The sequence below is a fragment of the Thamnophis elegans genome, chromosome 2 (genome assembly GCF_009769535.1).
Source record: "Thamnophis elegans isolate rThaEle1 chromosome 2, rThaEle1.pri, whole genome shotgun sequence".
Classification (NCBI taxonomy): domain Eukaryota; kingdom Metazoa; phylum Chordata; class Lepidosauria; order Squamata; family Colubridae; genus Thamnophis; species Thamnophis elegans.
This window is the reverse complement of record NC_045542.1, coordinates 112,982,623-113,006,319: the sequence shown is the minus strand read 5'-3', so window position 1 is coordinate 113,006,319 and position 23,697 is coordinate 112,982,623. Positions and strand designations below refer to the sequence as shown.

Here is a 23,697-nt window from a genome sequence, read left to right as displayed (position 1 = left end):
CGAATATCCAAACCTTTCTATAAAACCATTAAACTCAAGTACTTCTTTCATTTTTCATTTCCAACACCTCCCTTTCTATCCTTACCCACCTCCACATGTAAATTTTTTTACCTTCCACCCTGCCTTTATCCATATCCACATATATATTTTATCCGCATCCATTGCTCCTCCCATATTTACTCCACTTTCCTGAAGACTCTCCGGCCAATCTTTCTTGACCTTATATTGAAATAGCAACTCAAACAAACATCAGCTTGCATTCTAGCCCCAGGTAGTCTAATTAAGCTTTCGCTACCCTTCCCTCTCCCACGCGCCTCCCAACTCCGTTCGTCCCAGACCACAACTCAAAAAGATCGCAATCTCCGCTCTCCTCGCCTAGGAAAATAATTCATGCGCAATTTGAGTTAGAGTTCAGACAAATCTTATATACAATATGTGTCCACAATCAGCAACGCTTCTTTCAGTCTCCATGTCTCATCATCGATATACAACTTTTCCATTTTATCCCAGACGGAAATCATAAAGCTTTAAGAACATCGCTAAGTCTTTATTCTTTAGTCTTCTGCCCTTCCGGAAGAGGAAAGCAACACCCTCCGCCTTGTAGCCACGTGTCTCGCTGTTTGTCTTCTCCTTCTCCTTGTCTCTCTCCAGGTCCGGATGAATCAGGAAGTCCCGCCTTCAGGGTCTCGTAGTAAAATTCTCGGGCTTCACAGACAGAATTAATGCGGTGTTTTTGGTTGCCAAATGTAACTGTAATACCAGCTGGGACTTCCCATTTGTATGGAATCTGAGAATTTCTGAGTTCTTCGGTTAAGAAAGCGTACTCTCTCCTTGTTCTTAATATTTGAGATGGTATCTCTTTAAAAACAATCAAGTCCTGTCTATCAATTCTCAACCTCTTGCTGTAAAGCCTCTGTATTATCTCATTTCTGGATTCCCTTGTGGTAAAGTATATAATTATGTCCCTCGGAAGCTGTCGCTGTTTTGCTACCCACGAATTCTGGCGGTAAATTCTTTGAATCTGCCAATCAAAGTTAAATCCCGGACTTCCCACCAAGCGGCTGAAAGCCTCAAAGAAGATCTGTTTCAAATTCTCCTGTTGGTTTTCACGCAATCCTCTAACTCTTATGGCAAAGGCAGTCTTATTATAATTTATCATGACAAGTTGTTTTTGAGCATTTTCAATTTCCTGTTGTAACGTTTGAATTTTGGATATCAAATTAAGATTAGTTTCTTCCAAAAGTTCCAATTTGTCCTCCGTTTCAGCAATATAATCTGTCATGACTGTCATTACTCCGATCATATCCTTCTTTGCCTGAGCAATTTTAGCATCAAATTGATCATATAAATCCGATATCAGTTGATTAATTTCCTGTCTGAAATCATTAAGCGTTTTGAGAAGAAATTCTTGTGTTAACAAATCTCCCGTGGAGGGTGTAGGAGGCAAGGGTAGCGGCTTCATAGCAGTTTTTGGAGATATGTTATTAAGGAAGCGCTTCTGTTTAGATTTGGGAGCCATTCCAGAGTAAAAATAAAAGACAAGCAATCAAGCGAGCCAAAAATCAAAGTCTCTGCTCCCCTCAGTTAATCTTTTAGCAATTAGTACGGAGAAGCCTTCAGGAGGGTAGGGCTGACTAAGTACGTCACATCAAACACAAAAGCTACGAGATCGCCATCTTGTGACGCAGCTAAAAAAGAAAGGGAGCCTTTTGCGAAATTGAAGCTGGTATTTTAGATAGTAATAGAAGAAATTCCTCAGGAATGGTCCCCGCCCGGATTGACTTTTAAATAGCTTAGCTTTGTCCTGGGGGGGGGGGGGCAATCTGCCTAGGGCTGCAAAAAAGGCAGCGCGGAAAACTGGCCGGAGTAAAGGCTCAGCTAATGTTGAACCTCTTCTCCATTCACAGCAAAAAAAAGCTATGAATTACAAAGAGATCCTAACGACTGACCTTCTCCCTGCCCCTTTCTGCCAGAAAGGGGAGATATCTATAGATCTTATAAGATATACGAACCAGAATCCTGACAGGAGCTTCGTTGAGCTCCCGACGGCGGCAGCTCCTCCCCCCGAAGCCCAATGATTGGTAAAGTTGAATAGCTCCCTTTTTAAGAGGAAGACCTATAATGGGGTCGCTTTAGTTTGGAAATAAGGAGGGTAAAGAGAGACATAGCAGAGGATTATATAGGCAATGTGGGGAAAGGTTATCACCCCCTATGTTCACAATATTAATCTTGAGACTGCCAATTTAAACTAAATATACTGAGATTTAGGACTAAGAGAATGAAATACCGCTTATGGTACATAATTAAATTTTGTTCACAAGTGCAGTAATCCATTTTTGATGCTTTAAAAGAGGACTGGACATAGCATGAAAGATAAGCTTCTTTACAGCTAATAATATTGAGGGACGTTTTCTGTCTCCTGAAGAATCGTCAGGAGAATCGTCAGCATTTCTTCTGTACAGGTTGATGGGAAGAGACTGCAAAAGAGGTTATCTATTAACTCTCTTGTCCAGGCTTCAAAGTTTCCCAGATCCAACCATTTACCACTATGTGATGCAGAATGTTGAATTCTCAGCTTGACCCAGCAAGATTCTTATGTTTCCTCTTCTATGACAACTTCAAACAGTTGGATGCTTTCCAGATCTGTTACGACTATGGTTTCCAGAATTCCCAATAAATATTCAATGATGAAATCATTTTAGCAGTAAATGTATTCATTCAGCTACTCTGAATGCACTACTTAAAAAGCAGTAGATCAAAATTTAAAAAGCTATGGCATAGTACTAGTTTGTAAAATTATACCACTATCAGAATTCAGTTCTCTCAGAATAATTAAGTAACATAAACTGCTGTAGCATGTTCTTCCTGAAGTATCCTCTCTGGAAGGCAAGCTGACATCAACATTGGCTTAATTTCAGCAGCAAGATCTACTATTCACCCAAGCAACTTGGTAACAGTGGCAGCTATTTACTTACTTACTTACTTACTTACTTACTTCATTTATTCATTCTCTATAGCCACCCATCTCAGTCAATGACTCCAGCTGCTTAATTTAAAAAAAATACAATTAAAAATACTAAAAAAATTAAAACAATGGAAACATTTAGATTAAATATACTGGGAACAAGATACTTGGCCAGTGAACCAGGTAGGAAATGGGGCCCTTAACATATTCAGCATCCCAGGCACTGGAACATAGCAGGTTTTTAGAGCCTTATGAAAGGCTAACAGGGTTGAGGCAAATTTTCACTCTATTGATACATTCTTTTTTTGTTTGTTTTACTATTTTATTGTTTCCATCTGATAGAAAGTTATCTTTGCATAAGTAGGCAGATAATAGAAGACCTCTTGGCTGAAGGAGAATTCTATCATGGAAAACGTCCAAAAGATGCTACCCAACAATAATTAAGTAACTATGGCAACTCAGCCATTCATCCTCACTCTTCACTTCTCTGTTTCTCTCCCTCCTTCCCTAACTTGGGCTGCTGACAAGCAGCTTTTTAATTTTTTCTGGTCCCCAGAAACTATGCCTTAATCCTATCCCCTTTTCTCCTCTGGCTGCAAATGTTACCTATGGCTGAACAGATGAAATGCTTTATTGAACCTAGGTATGCAGCAATTGCCCTGGAGACCATCTTCAGGGAAGCCCAACCAGTGGTGAATAAATAAAGCAGGTAGAAATGGCAGAAGATAATCTCTCTATCAACATTTTTAATAATCTAAACAGATTTATTAGCTTAACTAATGAAAACAATGCTAGGAAGATCACCCAGCAAAATCATGTTGACAACATGAAAGAATATGAACTAAATATGATGGTGCTGTTGAACTTTAGAATAAAAGAGTTGGACTAGAAGACCTTGGAGATCTTCTAGTCCAGTGGTTCCCAAAGTGGGCGGTACTGCCACTGGGGGGCAGTGGGATGACTTAGGGGAACACTAAGAGGCAAGGGAGGTGGCAGAAGAGTGCTGGAGGTTTTCTGCTGTACTGTAGTCCCGACTCGCCTAGTCAGCGCACAGGCGCAGAAGGGAATGCAATGGAACAGAAAGCGAGAGTCCTTCCCCATGCGGCTTGTGTGGAGGTGGCGGCTCAGTCTCGCCTCACCAGGAACCAGTGACACCACGCCTTTGGGAAGGCTTGGGTCTCACACGCACCTTCAATGGGTAGAAGGGCTGGGTTCTTCTTCATCGCTCAAGACTGGCAGTTAAAACTGCTCCTCCAGTTGTGGGGGGAGGGGGGCAGCCATGTACCCCTAAACATAGCAATGGAGTTGTCTTCCCTGCTTCTTGACGGCTTTGTCACCTTCCTTCTCCATGGCCCGCTGTTATTTAACGAATGGGTGTGTGGGTGAACAGCTTCACAAGAGCCAAAGGTCCTGTCCCACCCGATTTGAGGGCACGGAGACCCTCAGAGGGTCTGTCATGCTGTGTAGAAACTGAGCTGCTGCCTCCATAAAAAAATTGCAGGGGAAAATTTTGGGATGTGATTCTAAGGAAGAGTGTCAACTCCCCTTGAACTACTTTCTTATGTAAATAAGGATTGAACAGTGTACAAAAGAGGTTGTGGATTGTAATCCTTTCATGCTGAGGCAGGGTGTGATTTTGCAACTACTTCATAGATGCACTTTTTTTTCTATATTATTGGTATTGTTAAAGGATTCTTTTTAAAATCATCTGGATTAATAAACAATCTTAATTTTGCCCACTGCTGGAAATACTCCAGAAAATGTGTTTTAAATTAGTAATAATTTTATAGCATTATGGCTGATCTGCTGAAAGGGGGAGGTACATTTTGTTCAGAATAGTTTGTGGAATTGAGACAAGTGGTTCTCAAGCATTGACACACCTAATAAAAGTAGCTTACAGTGCAGTTTAACATCATGTCCTGACTACATCCTTGTATTTTCCCCCAAAATGAATTGTCATTGCCCTGATCTCATTCCCAGTAATGAGTGAAATATCTTTAATCATTAGTTGTACTAGCTATAAAGTGGCATTTTTCCTCCTTTCCTATTGACTTTGATTGTCAGAAGGTCACAAAAGTGACCAACATGATCCCGGGACACTGCAACCATCATAAATATGAGTAAATTGCCAAGTGTCTGAATTTTCATCACATGGGCATGGGAATGGTGCAATGGTTATGTGAAAAACAGTCATAACTCAATACTTTCAGTGCCATTGTAACTTCATACTGTCACTAAACTAATAGTTGTAAGATAAGGACCACCTTTATTTCACAAATTGCTAGGGAAGATACAAACTTGCTTTCTTCCTGCCTACATTCCAAACTCTGCTATCTCTTTCCCCTCTGAAAAGCCTTCTTCCTCCTGCTCCAGACTACAGATAGTCCTCAGATTATGACTATAATTGAGCCCAAAATTTCTGCTGTTAAGTGAATTTTGCCATATTTTATTATCTTTCTTGCCACTTGTTAAATGAATCACTGCACTTGTTACTAACGTTGTTAAGTGAATCTGGCTTCTCCATTGACTTTGCCTTGTCAGAAGGTTGCAAAAGATGATCAAATGACCTCGGGACACTGCAACCATCGTAAATACAGTATGAGTCAATTGCCAAGCATCCAAATTTTGATCTTACGACCATGGGGATGCTACAATGGTCATAACTGTCAAAAATGGTCATAAATCACTTTTTCAATACCTTTTCAATGATGAAGATTTTGATCATTTGCTGCTTCATACAGAAGTTCGTTGGCTATTAAAAGGCAACTGTGTGAGACGCTTTTACAATCTTTTTGACACTGTTGTGGAGTTTTTTGAAGACAAGAATGCCTTGCTCAATGGTGAACTCAAAGAGATCAGGCATGACATTGCTTATTTATCAGAACTATTTGCAAAGTTCAATTAAGTGAATTCGCAGTTGCAAGGAAATTAGGTCAATCTTATTAAGGCCAAATCTGTCATCTCTCTATGTTTATTTCAAAGTTAACTCTATTCAAGCGCAATATAGGCCGTCACGAGCTATACCAATTTCCGAGCTTGTCTGAGCTAGAAGAGAAAGGTGGGATATAAGATGATGATCTTCAGGTTTTTTGTGACCATTTGGACATGTTGCATAAAGATATGTCTGAGCGATATCAGGATCTTCTTTTGATGGAAATTCCAGATTGGGTGATAAATCCTTTTTCAGATACTGAAGAAGATGCGGTAGTGGAAGAACAACTCATAAAGCTGCAAAATAACATTGAGCTGAAGCCAAAGTTTAAGAAATCATTCCAAGAGTTTTGGTTACAGAAAGAAATTTCTGATCGCTATCCTGCACTATGGACAGTGGTTAAGAAGTTCCTTGTTGCATTTCCAACATCATATTTGGTGGAACGTGGCTTCAGTGTGGTCATCCAACTTCTCTCCAAGCAAAGAAATCGACTCAAGATTACTGAACGTGGTGATTTAAGACTCCTGATAAGTGACTTAAAACCAGACATTGGGAAACTGGTATCACTTTATCAAGCCCATCCATCACCTTAAGAATTTACTGAACAGTGAAGTAGTTACTAAATTTTACTGAGTTTACTAAGTTACTAGTCACAAAGGTTCTTGATAAATAACTATCAGTCTTTGAAAACCTGGTATCACTGGATCATGTTCAACAATTTTCTTGAATTAACATTAACTAAAAAGGTTTTTAAATTGGATTTTGAAATGTGCAATTAATTGTTACAGTTTTGAATTTTACTGTTAGTATTTTCCTTCTGTCGTGCAAACCACCCAGTCACATGACCCCCCAGCCATGCCCACCGAGCCATGCCACAGAGCCAGTAGTAAAAAAAATTGAATTCCACCACTGGGTGGGGGGGCACTGAGGATCAGTTTGTAGCACCAAGGGGGCAGTGGACTGAAAAAGTTTGGGAACCACTGTTCTAGTCCAACCCCCTGCTTATGCAGGAAACCCTACACCACTTCAGACAAATAGTTAGCTAATTTCTTCTTAAAAACTTCCAGTGTTGGGGCATTCACAACTTCTGAAGGCAAGTTGTTCCACTGATTAATTTTTCTAACTGTCAGGAAATTTCTCCTTAGTTCTAAGTTCCTTCTCTCCTTGATTAGTTTCCACTCATTGCTTCTTGTTCTACCCTCAGATGTTTTGGAGAATAACTTGACTCCAGTGGTGGGTTTCAAAAATTTTTAGAACCTCTTCTGTAGGTGTGGCCTGCTTTGTGGGAGTGTCTTTCCAGCCATGTGACTGGGTGGGAGTGGCTTGCCAGCCATGTGACTGGGTGGGCGTGGCCAACTTGTAAATGTGGTGAAACTCACTTAACAAAGCTCTTGCTTAGCAACCAAAATGTTGGCTCAGAAACTCTGGCATTTGAAGCACGCAAGTCTTCAAGCTGTCAAGTTACAAGACCCTTCCACCCCTAACCCTTTAAAAAAAAAAACCAGGGGTGTTCAAACTTTACAGCTTTAAGACTTGTTGACTTCAACTCCCAGAATTCCTCCTCTCACTTTTCATCTTGTGATGTGCGGATGGGCGGGGGGGGGAACTGGAACCGGTTCTAAGCGGCACTGTAGATTTGTGGAACCTCTTCTATAGAAGAGGTTAGAACTTGCAGGAACCACCCCTGCTTGACTCCCTCTTCTTTATGGCAGCCCCTGAGAGATTGGAAGACTGCTATCATGTCACCCCCTAGTCCTTCTTTTCATCAGACTAGACATACCCAGACATACTTGATTAACTGCATCCAGAGTATTAGATACAGTTTGGTGTAGTAGTTAAAACACCAGGCTAGAAATCAAGACACTGTGAGTTCTAGCTCTGCTTTAGGCACAAAACCAACTGTTCTTGGATGAGTCATTCTCTCTATGCGCTAGGAAGAAGACAATAGCAAAATACTTCTGAAACTCTTTCCAAGGAAAGTGCGGTCACCAAGAGTCAACAATGACTTGAAGGCACATGCATACAGAGCATTAACTGCCTATAGAAAATAGACATATTTGGCATAACCTCCATTTGAGTTGTTCAACATATTAATGACCCAGATATAACAGAACAGCAGATATTCATTACATTTGTAGAGGACACCAAACTGGAAAGGTGGATAACTTACAAAAAATGAACAACTCTCAAGGTGAACCTAACAAGTTAAAATGATTAATTTTCCATAAATAATCAAAAGTGCTACATTTTGAAAAATGCACACATGTAGAATGGGTGGCACCTTGACTAATAAGAGGTCATTTCCAGTCATTTAGAGGTCATTTCCAGTCACAGAGAGCCGAGGTGGCACAGTGGTTAAATGCAGCACTGCAGGCTACTTCAGCTGACTGCAGTTCTGCAGTTCGGCTGTTCAAATCTCACCGGCTCAGGGTTGACTCAGCCTTCCATCCTTCCGAGGTGGGTAAAATGAGGACCCAGATTGTTGTTGGGGGCAATATGCTGACTCTGTAAACCGCTTAGAGAGGGCTGAAAGCCCTATGAAGCGGTATATAAGTCTAACTGCTATTGCTATTGCTATTGCATTTTGAGACAAGAATATGAATAAAATAATAATAATGATCTATGTCATTTTTTTTACTGAAATACTACGTCCAGCTTTGGATACCAAGTTTCAAGAAGAATAATAAAGAGAAGAAAGTGACAAATATTGGTCCTGAAGATGGTTAAGAGGCTGACATTGAGAAGAAATTTTAGAGGATTCATTTTCACAAAGTTACTACTAAGAACGATTCAACTCAGTCTACTAAAACAATTGACATTCCTTCCATCAGGTATTTGTGAACACAGGCTGAATGTACACCTATTAGGGATATTGCAGTGGTTGACTGAGTAATTGAGAGCTGCGCAACAGCTAAATGTAATGTATTATTATAGTCAGCCAAATGTTTAGATTGGATTTGCCTGTTCTGTCCACCTATCAAGTCCTTCCCAAGGATCTAGATTAGGCAGATGTTGTTTTTTTAATAACATTAAAGGTATTGTTGCAGGTTGTAAGCTGGTCTAAGTAAGCTGTCTTTTTCCACTTGACTGATTTTGTCAATGTGGATGGTGCTTAAATGGTGTTCCAGGTGTTTTGGGATTCCATATAAGGCACTTATTACTATGGGTACTATCTTTGCTTTCACTTGCCACAGTCATTCTATTTCTACTTGCAGGTCTTTGTATTTTGTGATTTTCTCCAGTACTTTCTATGCTGCTGTCTCCAGATACTTTACTATTCAGACTTTGACTTCCTTATCTACTGTTGTTAGGTCTTATCTAAAGTCCCAAAGTACTTGTTCCTTTTGTCTACTATTTTTTCTACTTTGTGCTCCCACCAGTTCTTGCTTGTAGTCAAATGGTATTTTTTGCAGATATTCTTGCTACTACTTTGTCATGCCATTGTTTGTAGTTAGTCTGTGTGATCTTCTTGCAGCAACTAATTAGGAGATCCAGTTTCTTCAGCTTCTTTGCAGAGGTGGCATTTGCTGTCTCTTGCTGTCTTCTCAGTTTTGGCTTTAAATGCATTTGTTCTTAAAGTTTGGTCTTGTACAGAATCAGCCCTCTGTCACATTCTTCAACTTTCCTGCTCTTTGCCATTGCCAGGTTTTGTTATTTATTTTGCCTGCTAATTTACTTATGTACTGGCCATGTAATATTTTGCCTTACCAAGTCTATTTTCTATTCTTCATTTGGACTTTTCTATTGATCAGATTTGTCTTTGTGGTATTTACTAAGTCTTCATGATATGCTAGCTCAGATGCATCTTCTCCACTGTCCTTCAGATATTCTTCCAATGCCATTTTTCTTCTTTTATTAATTATTATTTCCTGCATTGGTAAAACACTTGTATAAATTACCTATGAAGTCCCTTTCAGCTCTGTGTGTGATTGACCATAATCACTCACAATAATTTTATCACGTCATAACAATGTTGTTTGAAGGTTAGACATATGCCTGCAGCCAACCCCTTCTGTTCATTTCAATCCTACTACATATCCAGTAATGAAAAATCTTCAAAGAATCCCTTTCACATACATACATGTTTTCTCTTAAGGTTGCAAGCTTTGTTTGTGTGCGACTTTCTTTTAAAGGTGCTGAATGTATAATAATGTCTATATTGATCCCCAAAATTTTGCATTTGTATGAAAAAGAGTTAGATACATGTATGAGGAAGAGATGAACATGCAAAACATCTTAGTATAAGATACAATCTTCTCCTATCTCTCTTCCTCCAATATTATCAAGACAACTTTGGAAATCAGAAAATTATGGTAATCTAAAATCTATAATTTTAAAATAATATTTTAAAATAGAAATGAAAACATGTTTTAATTTTTACTTTAAAAATATTATTTTTAAATTATAGCTTTTAGATTACCATATATATACACATATATAAAACAATAGTTGGAATAAGAGGGGGAAATATATGTCCAAACCAAATTACAGCAACTTTTTCTTCTTTTTAAGATGCCTAAAAAACAAAGCCAAAGCTGCAGAAGTGAGAAAATCAAAGTTCTAGCCTATCATGGGTGTTTTATCCTTGGGATGGACAAGCTTCTGTCTTAGTGTACGGTATTTTGGGGTTCGAGTGTGTATGTATATTGTGTTGGTATTGATTACAGGAAGATAAACCAGCCAGACACAAACAGAGCATTGTACTATGCAGGACAACGCAGTGAGGCATGTACAGATCTATACATTGGAGAAACAAAATAACCACTTCACAAACACATGGCACAACATGGAAAAACAAACTCATCAGGACAAGATTCAGCAATCCATCTGTATTTAAAAGACAAAGGTCACTTTTTTGAAGCTAGCAAGGTCTCTTTTGGAGACAGCAGATTCCACATTCTAAACCGAAAGGACTACTGCTTTGAAAGAGGAGTCAAAGAGGACACCTGCATAAGATTGAACAGCCTTCTCTTAACAGAGTAGGAGGGATACCTATTTCCTATTTACAACACAGCCCTTTCAGTAGCTCCAATATGCACTATTCAGGGGACCCTGAGGCCTAGATAAACCTCCACTTGGCCTCAACAACTCTCAGAATGAGTCCTAATGACCACTGCAAGGAATATAAATCCTTCCATCCTCCACCATTCAGTCAGAATTGAAGAAGCTTCTTGGATGGGAAGCGGAACATCTAAAGAAAAAAGCAAAGTCTAGTTGTCTTTTGAAAAAGCACTTGAAAATTTGTCCTCTTTCATAAATAATGCAAATTGACCAAATCAGTTGTGGATGAATCCTAAAAGAAAATAAGATAAACAAGCACCAGCCATCAATGTTTTTCATTTTCCGCCTTTTTCTTCCATTTAAAAGCTACATGTTAATAGGCATTATTGAAAGCATAAGGTACTGCAAATGTGCTATAAACAAATCTGAAAGCATATTTCCACTGCAGAGCACTTCACATGTTAATTATGAAAATATAGGTATCATCCCATACATGCAAAATGCTGTGAAATAGTAATTGAGACTGTGATTAGGTAAGCAAGTACTAAATGGATTGAAATTACCTTTTTCTTCCAGTTTAAAAAAACAAAATCTAAATATATTGTTTTCCACTGAGACAAACAGAATGCATGGTTGATTATCAGACTTATTAAGAAACAATCAGAACTCTATGAAAAAAGATCTTCACAGATAAATGGAATAGGTGACATCTATTCGTTTTTTTCATTCATTCACCTGCTAAAAAAAGTTTCTAGTTGATGAAAAAAATGTATGCAATTGTGTAGTACACACAGTAAAAGATTGCTGATACAGACTGCAAGCTAATTGTCAGATTCTTCCAATTTTTTTTCAAAAGATTTGTAGGAAGACAGTAAGGGTGCATAAAGCTAACCATGGGCATCTGCATAAATGTCTTGCTTTCATCAAAATGACACATGGACCAAAAGGGTAGTGCTTCTGCTGGGAGAGTGGGATGCTCTTTTCATTGTTCTAGGGCCATGCATGGACCTTACACTCCCCCCCAACCAGGGATACTGCTTATTTTACACATGCAGGCATTTCTTTCTTAGTGCCCACAACTGGGATCAGCAACTCTGTAACTTAGTGCCACATGATCATGAGTCACATGATCACAAACTTATGTCACTTCCCATTGGATCATTAAGCAAGACACCATGTGACCACAATTTGCAGTTTTACTTCTGTGTTCTCCATTATCTCTGCTTCTCACAAGTTAGTTTCAAGGTGCTTGAATGGTGATCACATGACTTTGGGAAACCGCAACGGTCGTAAATGCAAAGATTCGTTGCAAAGCTATTTTTAACATCATCATAAAATAAAATGATTAATAACTAATCTAATCGGTAAGCGAGGACTACCTGTATTGGATTTGGAACACACATTGAAATTCCTACTTATCCTGGAACCTTACTGATTAGTTTTGACCATACAGACAGAGCAAGGTATAGTATCATCATGAATGTGTCATATTTTGTTTATAGCAGATAAATTACTTTTATCTTATATACTATTTATGTAAAGTATACTTTTAAGAAAAGTTACTATTTAACTTTTTTTTATATGCTATTCCTGCATTGTATGGTGGAGTTATCTCTTTCATTTTACATAGATTTTATTTAGCTCTATGTCTAGGCCCCTCACTGTTATCATTGCAGTTTAAATTGATCATGAGCTCAAATCTATTGATTTATAATACTATCTAACTTAATCTTGGACATGAATATCTATAACCATAGCACTGTGGAAATTAAAGATATGTACACACATCATGCAAAGCTATATTTTGTTTAACCATAAATTATTGAATAATTCTCAAATTCCTGGGCTCACATCAACCCATAAACTATGATTTACAAGTCACAATGGCTGGGCTTAGAGTCACACAAATTAAAATAACAGCAAACAAACTATGGTTTGATTTGATTATAAAGTTAGCCAAATTCTTCAGATGCTTTAAATTCCAAGGCATGAGGTCAGTTAGCTATCCACTTTATATCCTGTTCTTTCATGATGAAAGAAAGGCAGGATTTAAATATATTTGGTTAAAGAAGACCTACACATCCCTCATTAATGATGTGCACTACATAAAAATAAGAAAATAGGAATAAGAAAGCTTGAAAAAATATGCTTCATATTTATTTTACTTATGCATTAGATTTTTATCCCACCTGTGTAACTTTTATAAATAACTCAAGGCAGACAACATACCTATTACTCCTTCATCCTCCTGTTTTCCTCACAACAACTCTGTGAGGTAGGTCAGGCTGTCAGAGAGTGACTGGTTCAAGGTCACTCAGCTGGCTTTCATGCCTAAGGTAGAACTAGAACTTCTAGGCCATCGCCTTAGCTTCTACACCAGTGTTTCTCAACCTTGGCAACTTGAAGATGTCTGGACTTCAACTCCCAGAATTCCCCAGCCAGCGAATGCTGGCTGGGGAATTCTGGGAGTTGAAGTCCGGACATCTTCAAGTTGCCAAGGTTGAGAAACACTGTTCTACACCAAGGTGCTAATATTAATAGTTATTCTCTCTCTACATATACATACACATAAACAAACACACTCTTTTAAAAAGCTTATTTGATTTTGGGAATTTATTCATCAAGACACAAAGCAAAAAGATTCCACTCAGCATAGACTGAAACACACAAATTTTGGAATTGTGGACAGAAACACTCCTGGAAGACCTGTATTATGACCTTAAAGATGGTAGATTTGCTTTGATTAGTAAGTGGTGAATCAGTGATTGCTATATTGTAGTATTTAATATGCAGAGTTTCAGATGGAGAGTTGCTAGAGCTACCAATGAAAATTTTACAAATCTTGCATCCCAAACATATATTTTTTTCTGCAATAATAAATGCAAAGGAGCAGAAACGAAGGACACATTACAATTTGGAATTTGAGATCACAGTGCTCAAAAATAAATTTCAGGTAGCATAGCTCTTTATTTCACACAACAAATATTTCAAGAAACTGGGATAGGTTTCAAAACTAGTTAATGCTATGACACAGGGGACCTGTTGTTCCAAGGAGAAGCAAAGTCAAACTCACCCTCTGAGCTTTGGGTGAGCCTAAAATAGTTCTCTAGATTCTAGCTCAAATTGCCTAAATATGTGCAAAGATTTAAAGGGGCAAACTTCTAAAACTGTTCCAATACAATACTTGTAGCTCAGGATTGAACTGTGGCGTCCTTGGTGCTCTCTGAAGTTGTTTGTTTGCTTGCAGATATTTCATTGCCCAACTGGGTAACATCGTCAGTGTCCTTGTACATATAGGAAAAAGTAAACATTTTCAAATCTGCTATTAGAAAGCAATTTGATATCCCTGCATATTTTATCCTGTAACAGCTTCATATATGCATGGAAACTGAATGGAAACTGTGTATAGACTGAAGTTTAAACACTAATAATAATATTCATTTTATGTGCATTAGTTACAATATTTTAAAAATAAAAATGTTTTTCTATAACTGTTCATTTTGTCTTGAAAGCTGTTGCACTGGAAGCCTAAATCTGTGAAACAATTACCATTACAAAATGAAATTTACACAAGATGGGAATGTCATTCATGACTTCCTTTAATTTGAAAGAACTCTCATAATTTCCTGACCCTTCTTACAATAATGATGATGTTCTGCAGAGTTTTTTCTCCTCTTTTAAACCAAGTAAGCAAAGAAAAGGGGAAAGACAAGTAATTAATGTCAAGATGATTGGAGTACATTTTTCTGGATCAATATAAAATGATTTCTTTTCAGAATTTAACTTACCCATTATGTGTTTTAAAACTGAAGATAAGATGTACAGCATTAACCAGATACAGCAGTAACTGAATATTAATTGACCTGAAACAGGGATAGTTAAAAATGTATCTATTACTAAGCCTCTTTAGGCATTTGAAGGAAATAGTCACTTTTCTTTAGCTGCAATGCATTGAGACATGTATTCCAGTCCCTCTTTCCAGGTCACTATTGGGCATTCAATTCCATAGCAGAATGGATGGAATGGCGGATAGCAGAAATCATACTCCCATTTATCAACTCTTCTTGATTTACAGAGAAGAACACAAAATATTAAAGAATAGAAAGTAACAAATACTGAAGAATAGCAATAGCACTTAGACTTATATACCGTTTCACAGTGCTTTACAGTTTACAGAATAAGCATATTGCCCCCAACCATCTGGGTCCTCCTTTTACTGGATCTCAGATGGATGGAAGGATGAGTCAACCTTCAGCCGATTAGAATTGAACGGCTGGCAGTCATCAGAATTAGCCTGCAATACTCCATTTTAACCACTGCACCACCATGGCTCAAGAATGTTGGTCATTCAATTAAAAGTAACTCACTGAAGTTTGAATAAGCAACTGCATCCTCACCTTCTATCTAAGACTAAAGAACACAGATGGAATCCTACCCAGAATCTTGTGCTTAAAGCCATATCTATTGTATGTTTTATGTTAGGGGTACCAAGTTTAGAATAGAACTTAGTTGTGAAATGCATTATGTCATATTTAGTATGCAATTTCACTCAACAAAAGACTATTATTTCACACCCTTATTTTATCTCTCTATAGTTGATGCTTCCTCTTCTACCATAAAACTTGGAAGCTTTCTGTAATGACTTTGTCATAAATCTATGCATGCCAGTGAATATTGCACATTAATTCATTAATGCATAAATTTTGCTGCTTCCTTAATTCACATTGTTACTTTTCTCAGCAGACTGCTTCTTAAGTTTTGCACAACTTTCATAATCTATGATCAACGAAATGGGAAGAAGCAGGTAAGTTGTACGGCAAAGCTTCTTTGTTTTTACTGCCAGCTCCCCTAAACTATTTCTATTTTAACCTATAATCAATATTGCACTCAAATCTATAAGAGCTGCTTAGCATTGGACCATACTCATGTAGGCACTTGCTTTATCTAATATACTTGCTTTATCTAATATACATAACATTATATCTATATAATCTCAGCAATTATATGCATTTACATATCCAAGATGTATCTTTGAAGAAGGGAAGAAGAAACCCATCTCCATCAACTTATCAAATATGACTTATGATCATTCAATATATTTAACACATCTTCTAAGTTAACACAATGAACTGAATGATTTAGTAACCAAGTGGCTGGAGTTCACATAACATACTAAGATGCAAATATATTCAGATAAGTTTAAAACTAGCTAGGGTTGCACGCTATTCAAATATATCGCCAAAATCTTTACAGGACATGGTGAGGCACATTGTATGAATGCAACCAGTATGCAAATGGAACTTTACTAACTTTTATCTTTGCTATCTCAGTTGGTGAATTCAACAAGGAAAATGTTTTTGTTTTTAATACTTAAACTTAATGAAACTTTGCACGATTCTTCTAATAGTTCTCCCATAATGCGAAATAACAAGAGAAAGCCAATCAAATCACTTCCTATATCTGCCAAAGTCCCTTCTGGATCTTTTTTAAGGACATTAAAAATGTTTTTTAAGATATCTAACTTGAAAACATGATGTATTTTGTCATATGCTTCCCCAGGGCCAGTCCCGTTAACTCCAGAAAGCCTAGACTAGTGGATTTAATTTTGTTGATACTGTCTTGAAAGCACCCTTATCAGCAGCATACAGCAGTGCCTGCACCAGGCAGACACCTGCAGTGCAGACCTAAGCTTAGGCAACACCCCCCATAGCAGGCAGGAAACCCCCCCATCTCCCCAAAAAGCCCCTTTTCATGCGCAAAGACATTGCCTGATGTAGGTGATTAATGTGTGCTGCATTGGCACACGGTAGGACGATAGCAGAATTCTTGAATAGCTTTTCAGAAATAATTGATTTCATCTGAGGTATGAATGCAATAAGCCCTTTCCATAACTAAGAAATAAAATAAAGGTGAGGGATTCTATGCTATCAGAGTATCAATATGTTTATGTGTTAAAAAGTGTACAAAGGAGATATGAGAAAACAGGACATAGTTAAAGAAATATGTGAAATACACCTGAACTACCATTCTTTATATATAATTTTCAAACTTAAGAAAATGTAAACAATTTTATCTCATCTTGCATTTTATAGCTATTGCTCAAACAGAAGACTGTTTGCCAGAAAAGCTATTCATGATAAAATGTAACTGAAATGCTCATAAACCTCTGGATCACAGATAATAGTTAATATTCAGACCCATCTGACAGCAGGCAAAATAGCAACCTCCCATATCTTTAAATCCTTCCTTTAATGCAGAAAGCACTATCTATTAGAGTGAAGTATTGTAATGCAACCTTATTGTCATTCAAATCTTCAATATCCACGAAGAGCCTAAATCTCTGAGAAGTTCACTTAAATAACTGAAAAGAATAAGAAATGCCCCTGTATAACTGAAAGGTTATTATGCATGGTGAATTATGCCTCATACTTGGGGAAATACAGCATTTTAAGGTGTGTTAGTCTGAAAGAAATACATTTTCAAAATATACATAAAGTCATAAAATCTGCTCATCTAAACTTGATTTTAAACTTGATTTTAAATAAAACAGCTCCCTACTTAATTTGAACCTAACTGCAGTGTTTGATAAGTCAAGAGGATGCCTCACTCAACTAAGCAGGTAGATTATTTATTTTATGGTGCCAAATCTAGATGACAATTGAAATTGAAACTGGAAAACTAGCATTTTCACCAAACTTACTTGGAGACATTTTTTTTCAAAGCATGAAAATGTACTGGCTGGAAAGGAATCTGTCTTGAACTCTCCTACTGAATTCAGGAACTATTATGAATACTTTGGGATTTAATGAAAAGACACTACTGTCTAAGAATAATGGTCCTTTGCATTTGTGTAGAGGAAACAGAAGGATTGGAATAAGAAAACATTTAGGGTAGCTAAGAATGCAGCCTATACAGGCTGAGACAAGCCTAATCATAAAGTAGTCCATTAATAGAAAACAATGTAAATGGGGTGTGTAGCACTGATAACAGTACTTTGAGGGCTTAATCTTCTCTTTGTATCATTCAGGTTTTGAACTTCAGTATGCTAAAATAAGCAAATCTTATTTTCAAATAAGTAGATTCAAAATAGAGATTATTATTTCTTTTATTCATTAAACATGAAACTCAAGTCAACTGAACATTTAAAAATGCATCACAAATACCACTGATTGGTACTGATGTTGATACGGGTTGCTTCCAGCATCCTAGGTATCAACCAAATACCTTCTTAAAATATATGATGATGATGATGATGATGATGATGATGATGATGATGATGATATCATTGTTATTATTAATAATAATTTCCAAAAATATTTTGCTTGGTGCTCCACAACAATTAATGAGAAATAGAAAAGGTGTCCTCCCAAGGATTCTCTGCATTGCTTCTAGATTGGATGGCTACAGTGCTGCAATGTAGTACTGTGTCTCACACATCGCTATTGATATCCATATTATCTTCCAATAATTTTAGCTCCTAAAATATAATATTACACTGTGGCTCCAAATGAAATGCAAGCTATCCACTAAAAGCAAAGTATAAAATAATGTACCTCAGAGTGAGATCAGACCAAATTTAAATTTTTATTTCCAACGGCCACTCTCTGCCTTTTATGACAAAAAGCACAAATACAAATTACAAGATATGCTTCTGAACCATTTAGTTACCTTGAAAATCAACTTCCATGGCCCAGGGTCTCACTTTAATTCTTCACTTTATTTTAAGACCCCTTGAATGTGATATCTGGAATTTCAGTATTTTCATTATTCTTATTTTATAGGGGAGAGAGATAAAGTAACACTTGTGTTAATGTGTAACAGTGTAAAACCAGATATATTCCTAGCCAACAGATAGTATTGGGGAGAGTTTCACATTTCAGATTGTGCAATTGTGACATTGCGATAATAGTTTTGATCACTGCTGTTCCAGTTAATATTTATGGTTTGAAAGCTTAAATTCTGATACATCCAAAAACACAATGCACATATTTTATATAGCATTGTTTAAAATGTGATGATTATAAAAGCTATATGTAACAGAGATCAGTTACGTTAGTTCTGCAGTTACAAAAATGTATAGATTGAATACAGAAAAACTGACATTAAAATAAAATTGAATTAAATATCTAAAAGTAAAGAACCAAAGCCAAGGACACCATAAATATACCATCAGCTGTACAACCTTGAATACAAATAACCTCAGCATTTGTATTTCCTGTTTCATTTAGTTGTAATGTATCAACATCAAAAACAAAAATCTCCAGATGGGAATTAAATACAGTATTGTCAAGCTGCTGAAAAACTGTCTAGCCAATGAAATTAAATGATAAAGAAAATGTAAAATGAGCATAGTAATAGTTTCTAATTACAACACTGCAATACGTCAACCAAAAGAAAGGCATCTGACTGCTACAAATATTCCACATTTCAGAAGGCTCTAAAGTAAATGAGAAAAGAATTATTATAACGGTAACTTTTTGCATTCCTGATTTGCTATGAAATGTGCAGAAAATGAGCATCCAATGGTTAAACAGTCAGAGATTTTCCTTATAAAACACGGAAATTAAGGCAGAATTCCAAGATTAAAATTTTAACTAAGGATATACCCAGGGACAATATTTTCTTAAACTTGGTGCATCTTTCAATAATCTCAGACTTGGCTGTGATATAGAAATTAGCCATTGTACAGTATACGTGTCTATCCTGATTCAGAAGAGATTTTCTTTCACAGCATGCAAAGACGACATTTTGATTATGAAGTAGATATCATTTCAGATGCCCAAACATGTAGAATATCCCGTGGGGATTGAAAAGAGTACCTTAAATTATTTCAATGATACTTATAAATCCCAGCAATTGGTATTGCAAATTATCCTAATCAAATCACCTTTGTGCTAAAGAACAAAAACAAGGAGCTTTTGTGTTTGATTATTATGTTTCCACAATCATCATTAGGTTTACTGCATCAGCTACACTTACTGAACCATAAAAGTTTGTTGTTTGCCTCACCAGTGCAATAGGGGAAAGCTTGCCAGATAATTCCTCATGAATAAGAAAGTGTTTCAGCTCACTGATAGGAATTGTATTAGACCCTTCCAACAAAAACAAACGGCCTATTTTTAGCTTAAAGCTAAATATCTTTCTTAAAAATATTTTAAGTCTGATCAAATCATTTCAGTCTTGAATCTGAACTTTGTCTCTAAACTTATATTTTCAAATCACACGAAACTGTAATTCTGAAACATTTTTTACAGTCTCCCATCACCACCCTGGATTTCCCATTTATTTTGTATTCACCGACAGTTATATATAAACACATGTTAATTGAACAACGAAGTTTTGGTGTAAGGATTGTTTAAGTGACCTTACATGCAGGTTCTTATAAAAGGTCTAATAATGTTCTATCCCCCTTACTCATCAGACTTCTGGAGGCTTAGCCCAATTTCTGAAGGTTTTGCACTATTTTACAACCTTATTATCCAGCTATGCAGCTGAGCACAGAGATAGCCACACTCATTTTCCTTATCTGTAATGATGTGATACATCCCAACACTGACCTGAGATGTCTGCAAGAATAATAATTTGGGGGAGGGGAATTACAGAGATTATAAGCAATAGTCAATCTTTTTGTTGTTGATGTTGCAGAAAAGTACAACTAAACAAAACAGCATAATTATTTCCAGTTTTTCTCCTTCCTCAAAAAAAAAAACCCTCTGCATGTGTGTGATGAGAACAAGAGACAACTGAGGTTAACTTCATAATCTGGAATCAAAACCAATACCGGCAACATTCTAAATAGCTTCACTTGAGATAGTGAAAGTCATTGGGCAGGCTGTAATCTAAAAATACCCCCCCCCCTCTCCTGATGAAAACTCTGGTTTCTGCCAGCAGAAAAGAGACAGCAGGCAGTTTAAGTGTTGTCCACGGAACAGAGGAAAATCTCCAGATGAAAGCTGCTCTTCCTCTGGTTTGTTTAGTACCCAAATCCTCCGTCATTTTCAGCGTTCATTTGAATTAATCTTTTGGTGAGCTACAGCTAGAGGGATCCTTACCTTCTGCAGAAGTTGGGAACCTGAATATTTCGCTGCAATGGATCTGATCTCCCCACCGAAAGCAGAGGCCCAGAGTTTTACCCTACGGAGGAAAACAGGCAGAGACATATATTGAAAAGGGAAATGAAATTACGCACTTCGGTAAACAAACATCTCATACAGGCAGACCCCGATAAATACACGCTGGAGTCTGAACTGTCAGTGGCCAGATGTTCCCCTTTAAAAACAACATTGTGGTGATTCCGAAGTGAAGACCGCCCCCCCCCCCTCAAAGTCCATCTATTCTGCCAGGCAAGGCGTGAGTCGGTCCTCTTTTGGCCAAACTTCAAGAGAAACTTATCCGTAACGCACGAGAGGGAGGAATTACAGGATATAAATATACAGCGACGGGGGACTCTAGATCCGCTTTTGCAAGATCACTTATCCCCGATCATCTGATATGAAACGGGACCGCAGTGGATGAGCGTCTGGAGCTAGTCCGCGCCGCAGACGAAAGTTCATACGGCGAAAAGCTCTGCCAGCGGGGTCCCTTATCAGGCAAACTGGTGGGAAGCCAGCGCGGTGCCCCCGTCCCAAAACAAAAACAACCCACGAGAAGTCTCTCCCCACCCGTCCCAATCGTCGGCCGGGAGACTTTTCCATGCAGCCTGCGGCACTCACACAGACAAGGGGATCTGCTGCTCCGAACCGGCTCCTCCGGCGTGCCTGATGCTAGCCGCCGTCCAGACCAGAGCCAGGAAGGCAGGCAGAGTCCACAGCGGGCGCCCGCTCTCCGACATGGCTCTCCTTCCCTCACTCGCGAGCTTCGGAAGCTTCTGTGGACTCGGCCGCTCGAAGGGAGTTGGTTGCGGCAAGAGAAGGGGCCGATAGCGGAGCAAAGGCCGGCCGGGGAGCAGTCACGGCACCATCTTTATTTTTCCCGCCTTCGAAGAAAAGGAGACTCGGCGGACCCGAAAACTTCGGCGCCTTTGGTGGTGGTCCGGCGGCAGCACTGCGGCTCGCCCCTTTGGTCGCCGCTCGGGCCGTCAAAACCTTCAACTCTGCAGTCGGCGAACGCCAGGCGCCGCCGGAGTTACTTCTCGGACCTCGTGCTGCTTGGCAGCGTCCCGGCGTGGTGAGGCAGGCGGGGCTTCGACGGTGGGGAAAATGGGGGAGGGGGGTGTCTTGCTGCCGTCGACGGGGCAAGCGCTGAGGCGGGAGAGTCTCGCCTGCCTCTCTTCCCCGCTCACTTTGGTCGGAAGGCAACGCCGCTCGTGGGGGTCCCCCGCTTTTTGTATCGCGCGCCCGTGCGTGTGAGCGGGCCAGCCAGCCAGCGCGCCTTTTATTCACAGCGCCGCGAAGCTCCCGCGCAGTCTTGTTCTCGCCGGCGGCGAGAGCGGAGAGGAGCGAAGCTAAGCTGTCCAGGGAGCGGCGGCGTGCGCCGTCATGCAGCCCTCACGGGGGGGGGGGGGGGAGAGAAGCGAGGGAGGGGGGAATCAGCCCGCCGAAGCTAAGCGGGAACCGAGTAAGTTCCGAGGCCAGACAGGTGGCCGGGTGCGTCCGCGCGGGTCTGCGCGGCAAAGCTGCAAAAGCCCGAGCGCCGCAAAGGCAGCCCTGGCTTGTCCCCGCTGCGGGTTAGTTTCAGGCAGCGCGCGGCTGCGTGGCCGACAGCTGTTAACGCAGCCGTGGAGAGAGGGAGGGCTGAGGGGATCGCTTCACCTCTCCCGCCCGGAGAGCGGCCAAGTCGCAGCACGGGAGGGGGAGGAGGAAGAGGAAGAGACGAGGAAGGCGCGCACACAAGGTCCCTGCCTTCCTGCGTTTTTCTAGGGTAACCTGCGGGCCGCTTGTCCGAACTCGACCGTCTGGTCAACTCATCGCCTCGTCCTTGAGTAGTCCGGATGGACCTCTCGCTTTTAATCTTGGCTGCAATAGAGCCAGATCCAAGAGATCTGGCTGAAATGGAGAGGTTGGAAGTGGGGGTTGGAAGAAAGGAAATGCCGCACAAGGAAATCAATGCAAGTTTAAGTGGCTGCTGGAGCCGAGGAATAAATTATTAATTTGGCCTTGTGGAGGAATCCCCTTATTAAAGGATGGGCAAGATCTCAAGCTACGCTTTGCTACTGTGGCTTGGGGAGAGGGAGAGCCGGCCTGGGACAGACACTGAAAGAAAAGGTTCTTTTTCTTTATTTCTTTTTCATTGAGCACGTGAGATAGACCTTACTACATTGCCCTCTCCCGTCTCTTTGGTAACTCTTACCTTAAATACAAACAAAGTTCCCTGCCAAATTGTAAATAAGCTACCAAAATGGTAAATTGAAGCTGAAGTGAAACAAGGCTGAGTCATCCTGGGGACGGGAGGGGTGGGGGGAAGAATGCCCTGGGTGTCTAAAGTATTGCTTTAGATTAGAAGGACTGTTTGGAAGTACAATCTGCAACTCAATGTCTCCTCCTCCCCCCCCTTTATTAAAAATCTCCTCTTTCCTTTTCAACATGCTGGTCATTACCTACAGTGCAGACAGCCGTTCTTGTCTTTTTTTAAAAGGGATGCCACCTCAAGAGAAAAATAAAAAGCTTCTGGCACTGCACAGTTATGGAACGCATTGAGCTTGCACAATTCAACAGTCCTTGCAGATGCTTTTATCTGATGAAAATAACTCTTCCCCCCCCCCCCCAAATCTTTCATCTTGAGTGAGAAGTTGAGAACACGAAGAGTTGCAAGGCTGTTTTGCACAGCAGCACTGTCAATATCTTTCTACTGCAGCCCGGCA

General features: G+C 39.3%; 1 protein-coding gene across 1 annotated transcript in view; it reads right to left on the bottom strand.

Annotated features, from left to right (window-relative positions):
• Positions 1-22,307, bottom strand: part of CACNA2D3 (calcium voltage-gated channel auxiliary subunit alpha2delta 3) — a 594,623-nt gene extending 572,316 nt beyond the window's left edge. Inside the window, 2 exon segments of the mRNA XM_032208561.1 lie at positions 20,951-21,032; positions 21,611-22,307. Coding sequence (XP_032064452.1) covers positions 20,951-21,032; positions 21,611-21,729 — 201 coding nt within the window. The 5' untranslated portion in view covers positions 21,730-22,307.
• Between the last annotated feature and the right edge of the window lie 1,390 nt (positions 22,308-23,697).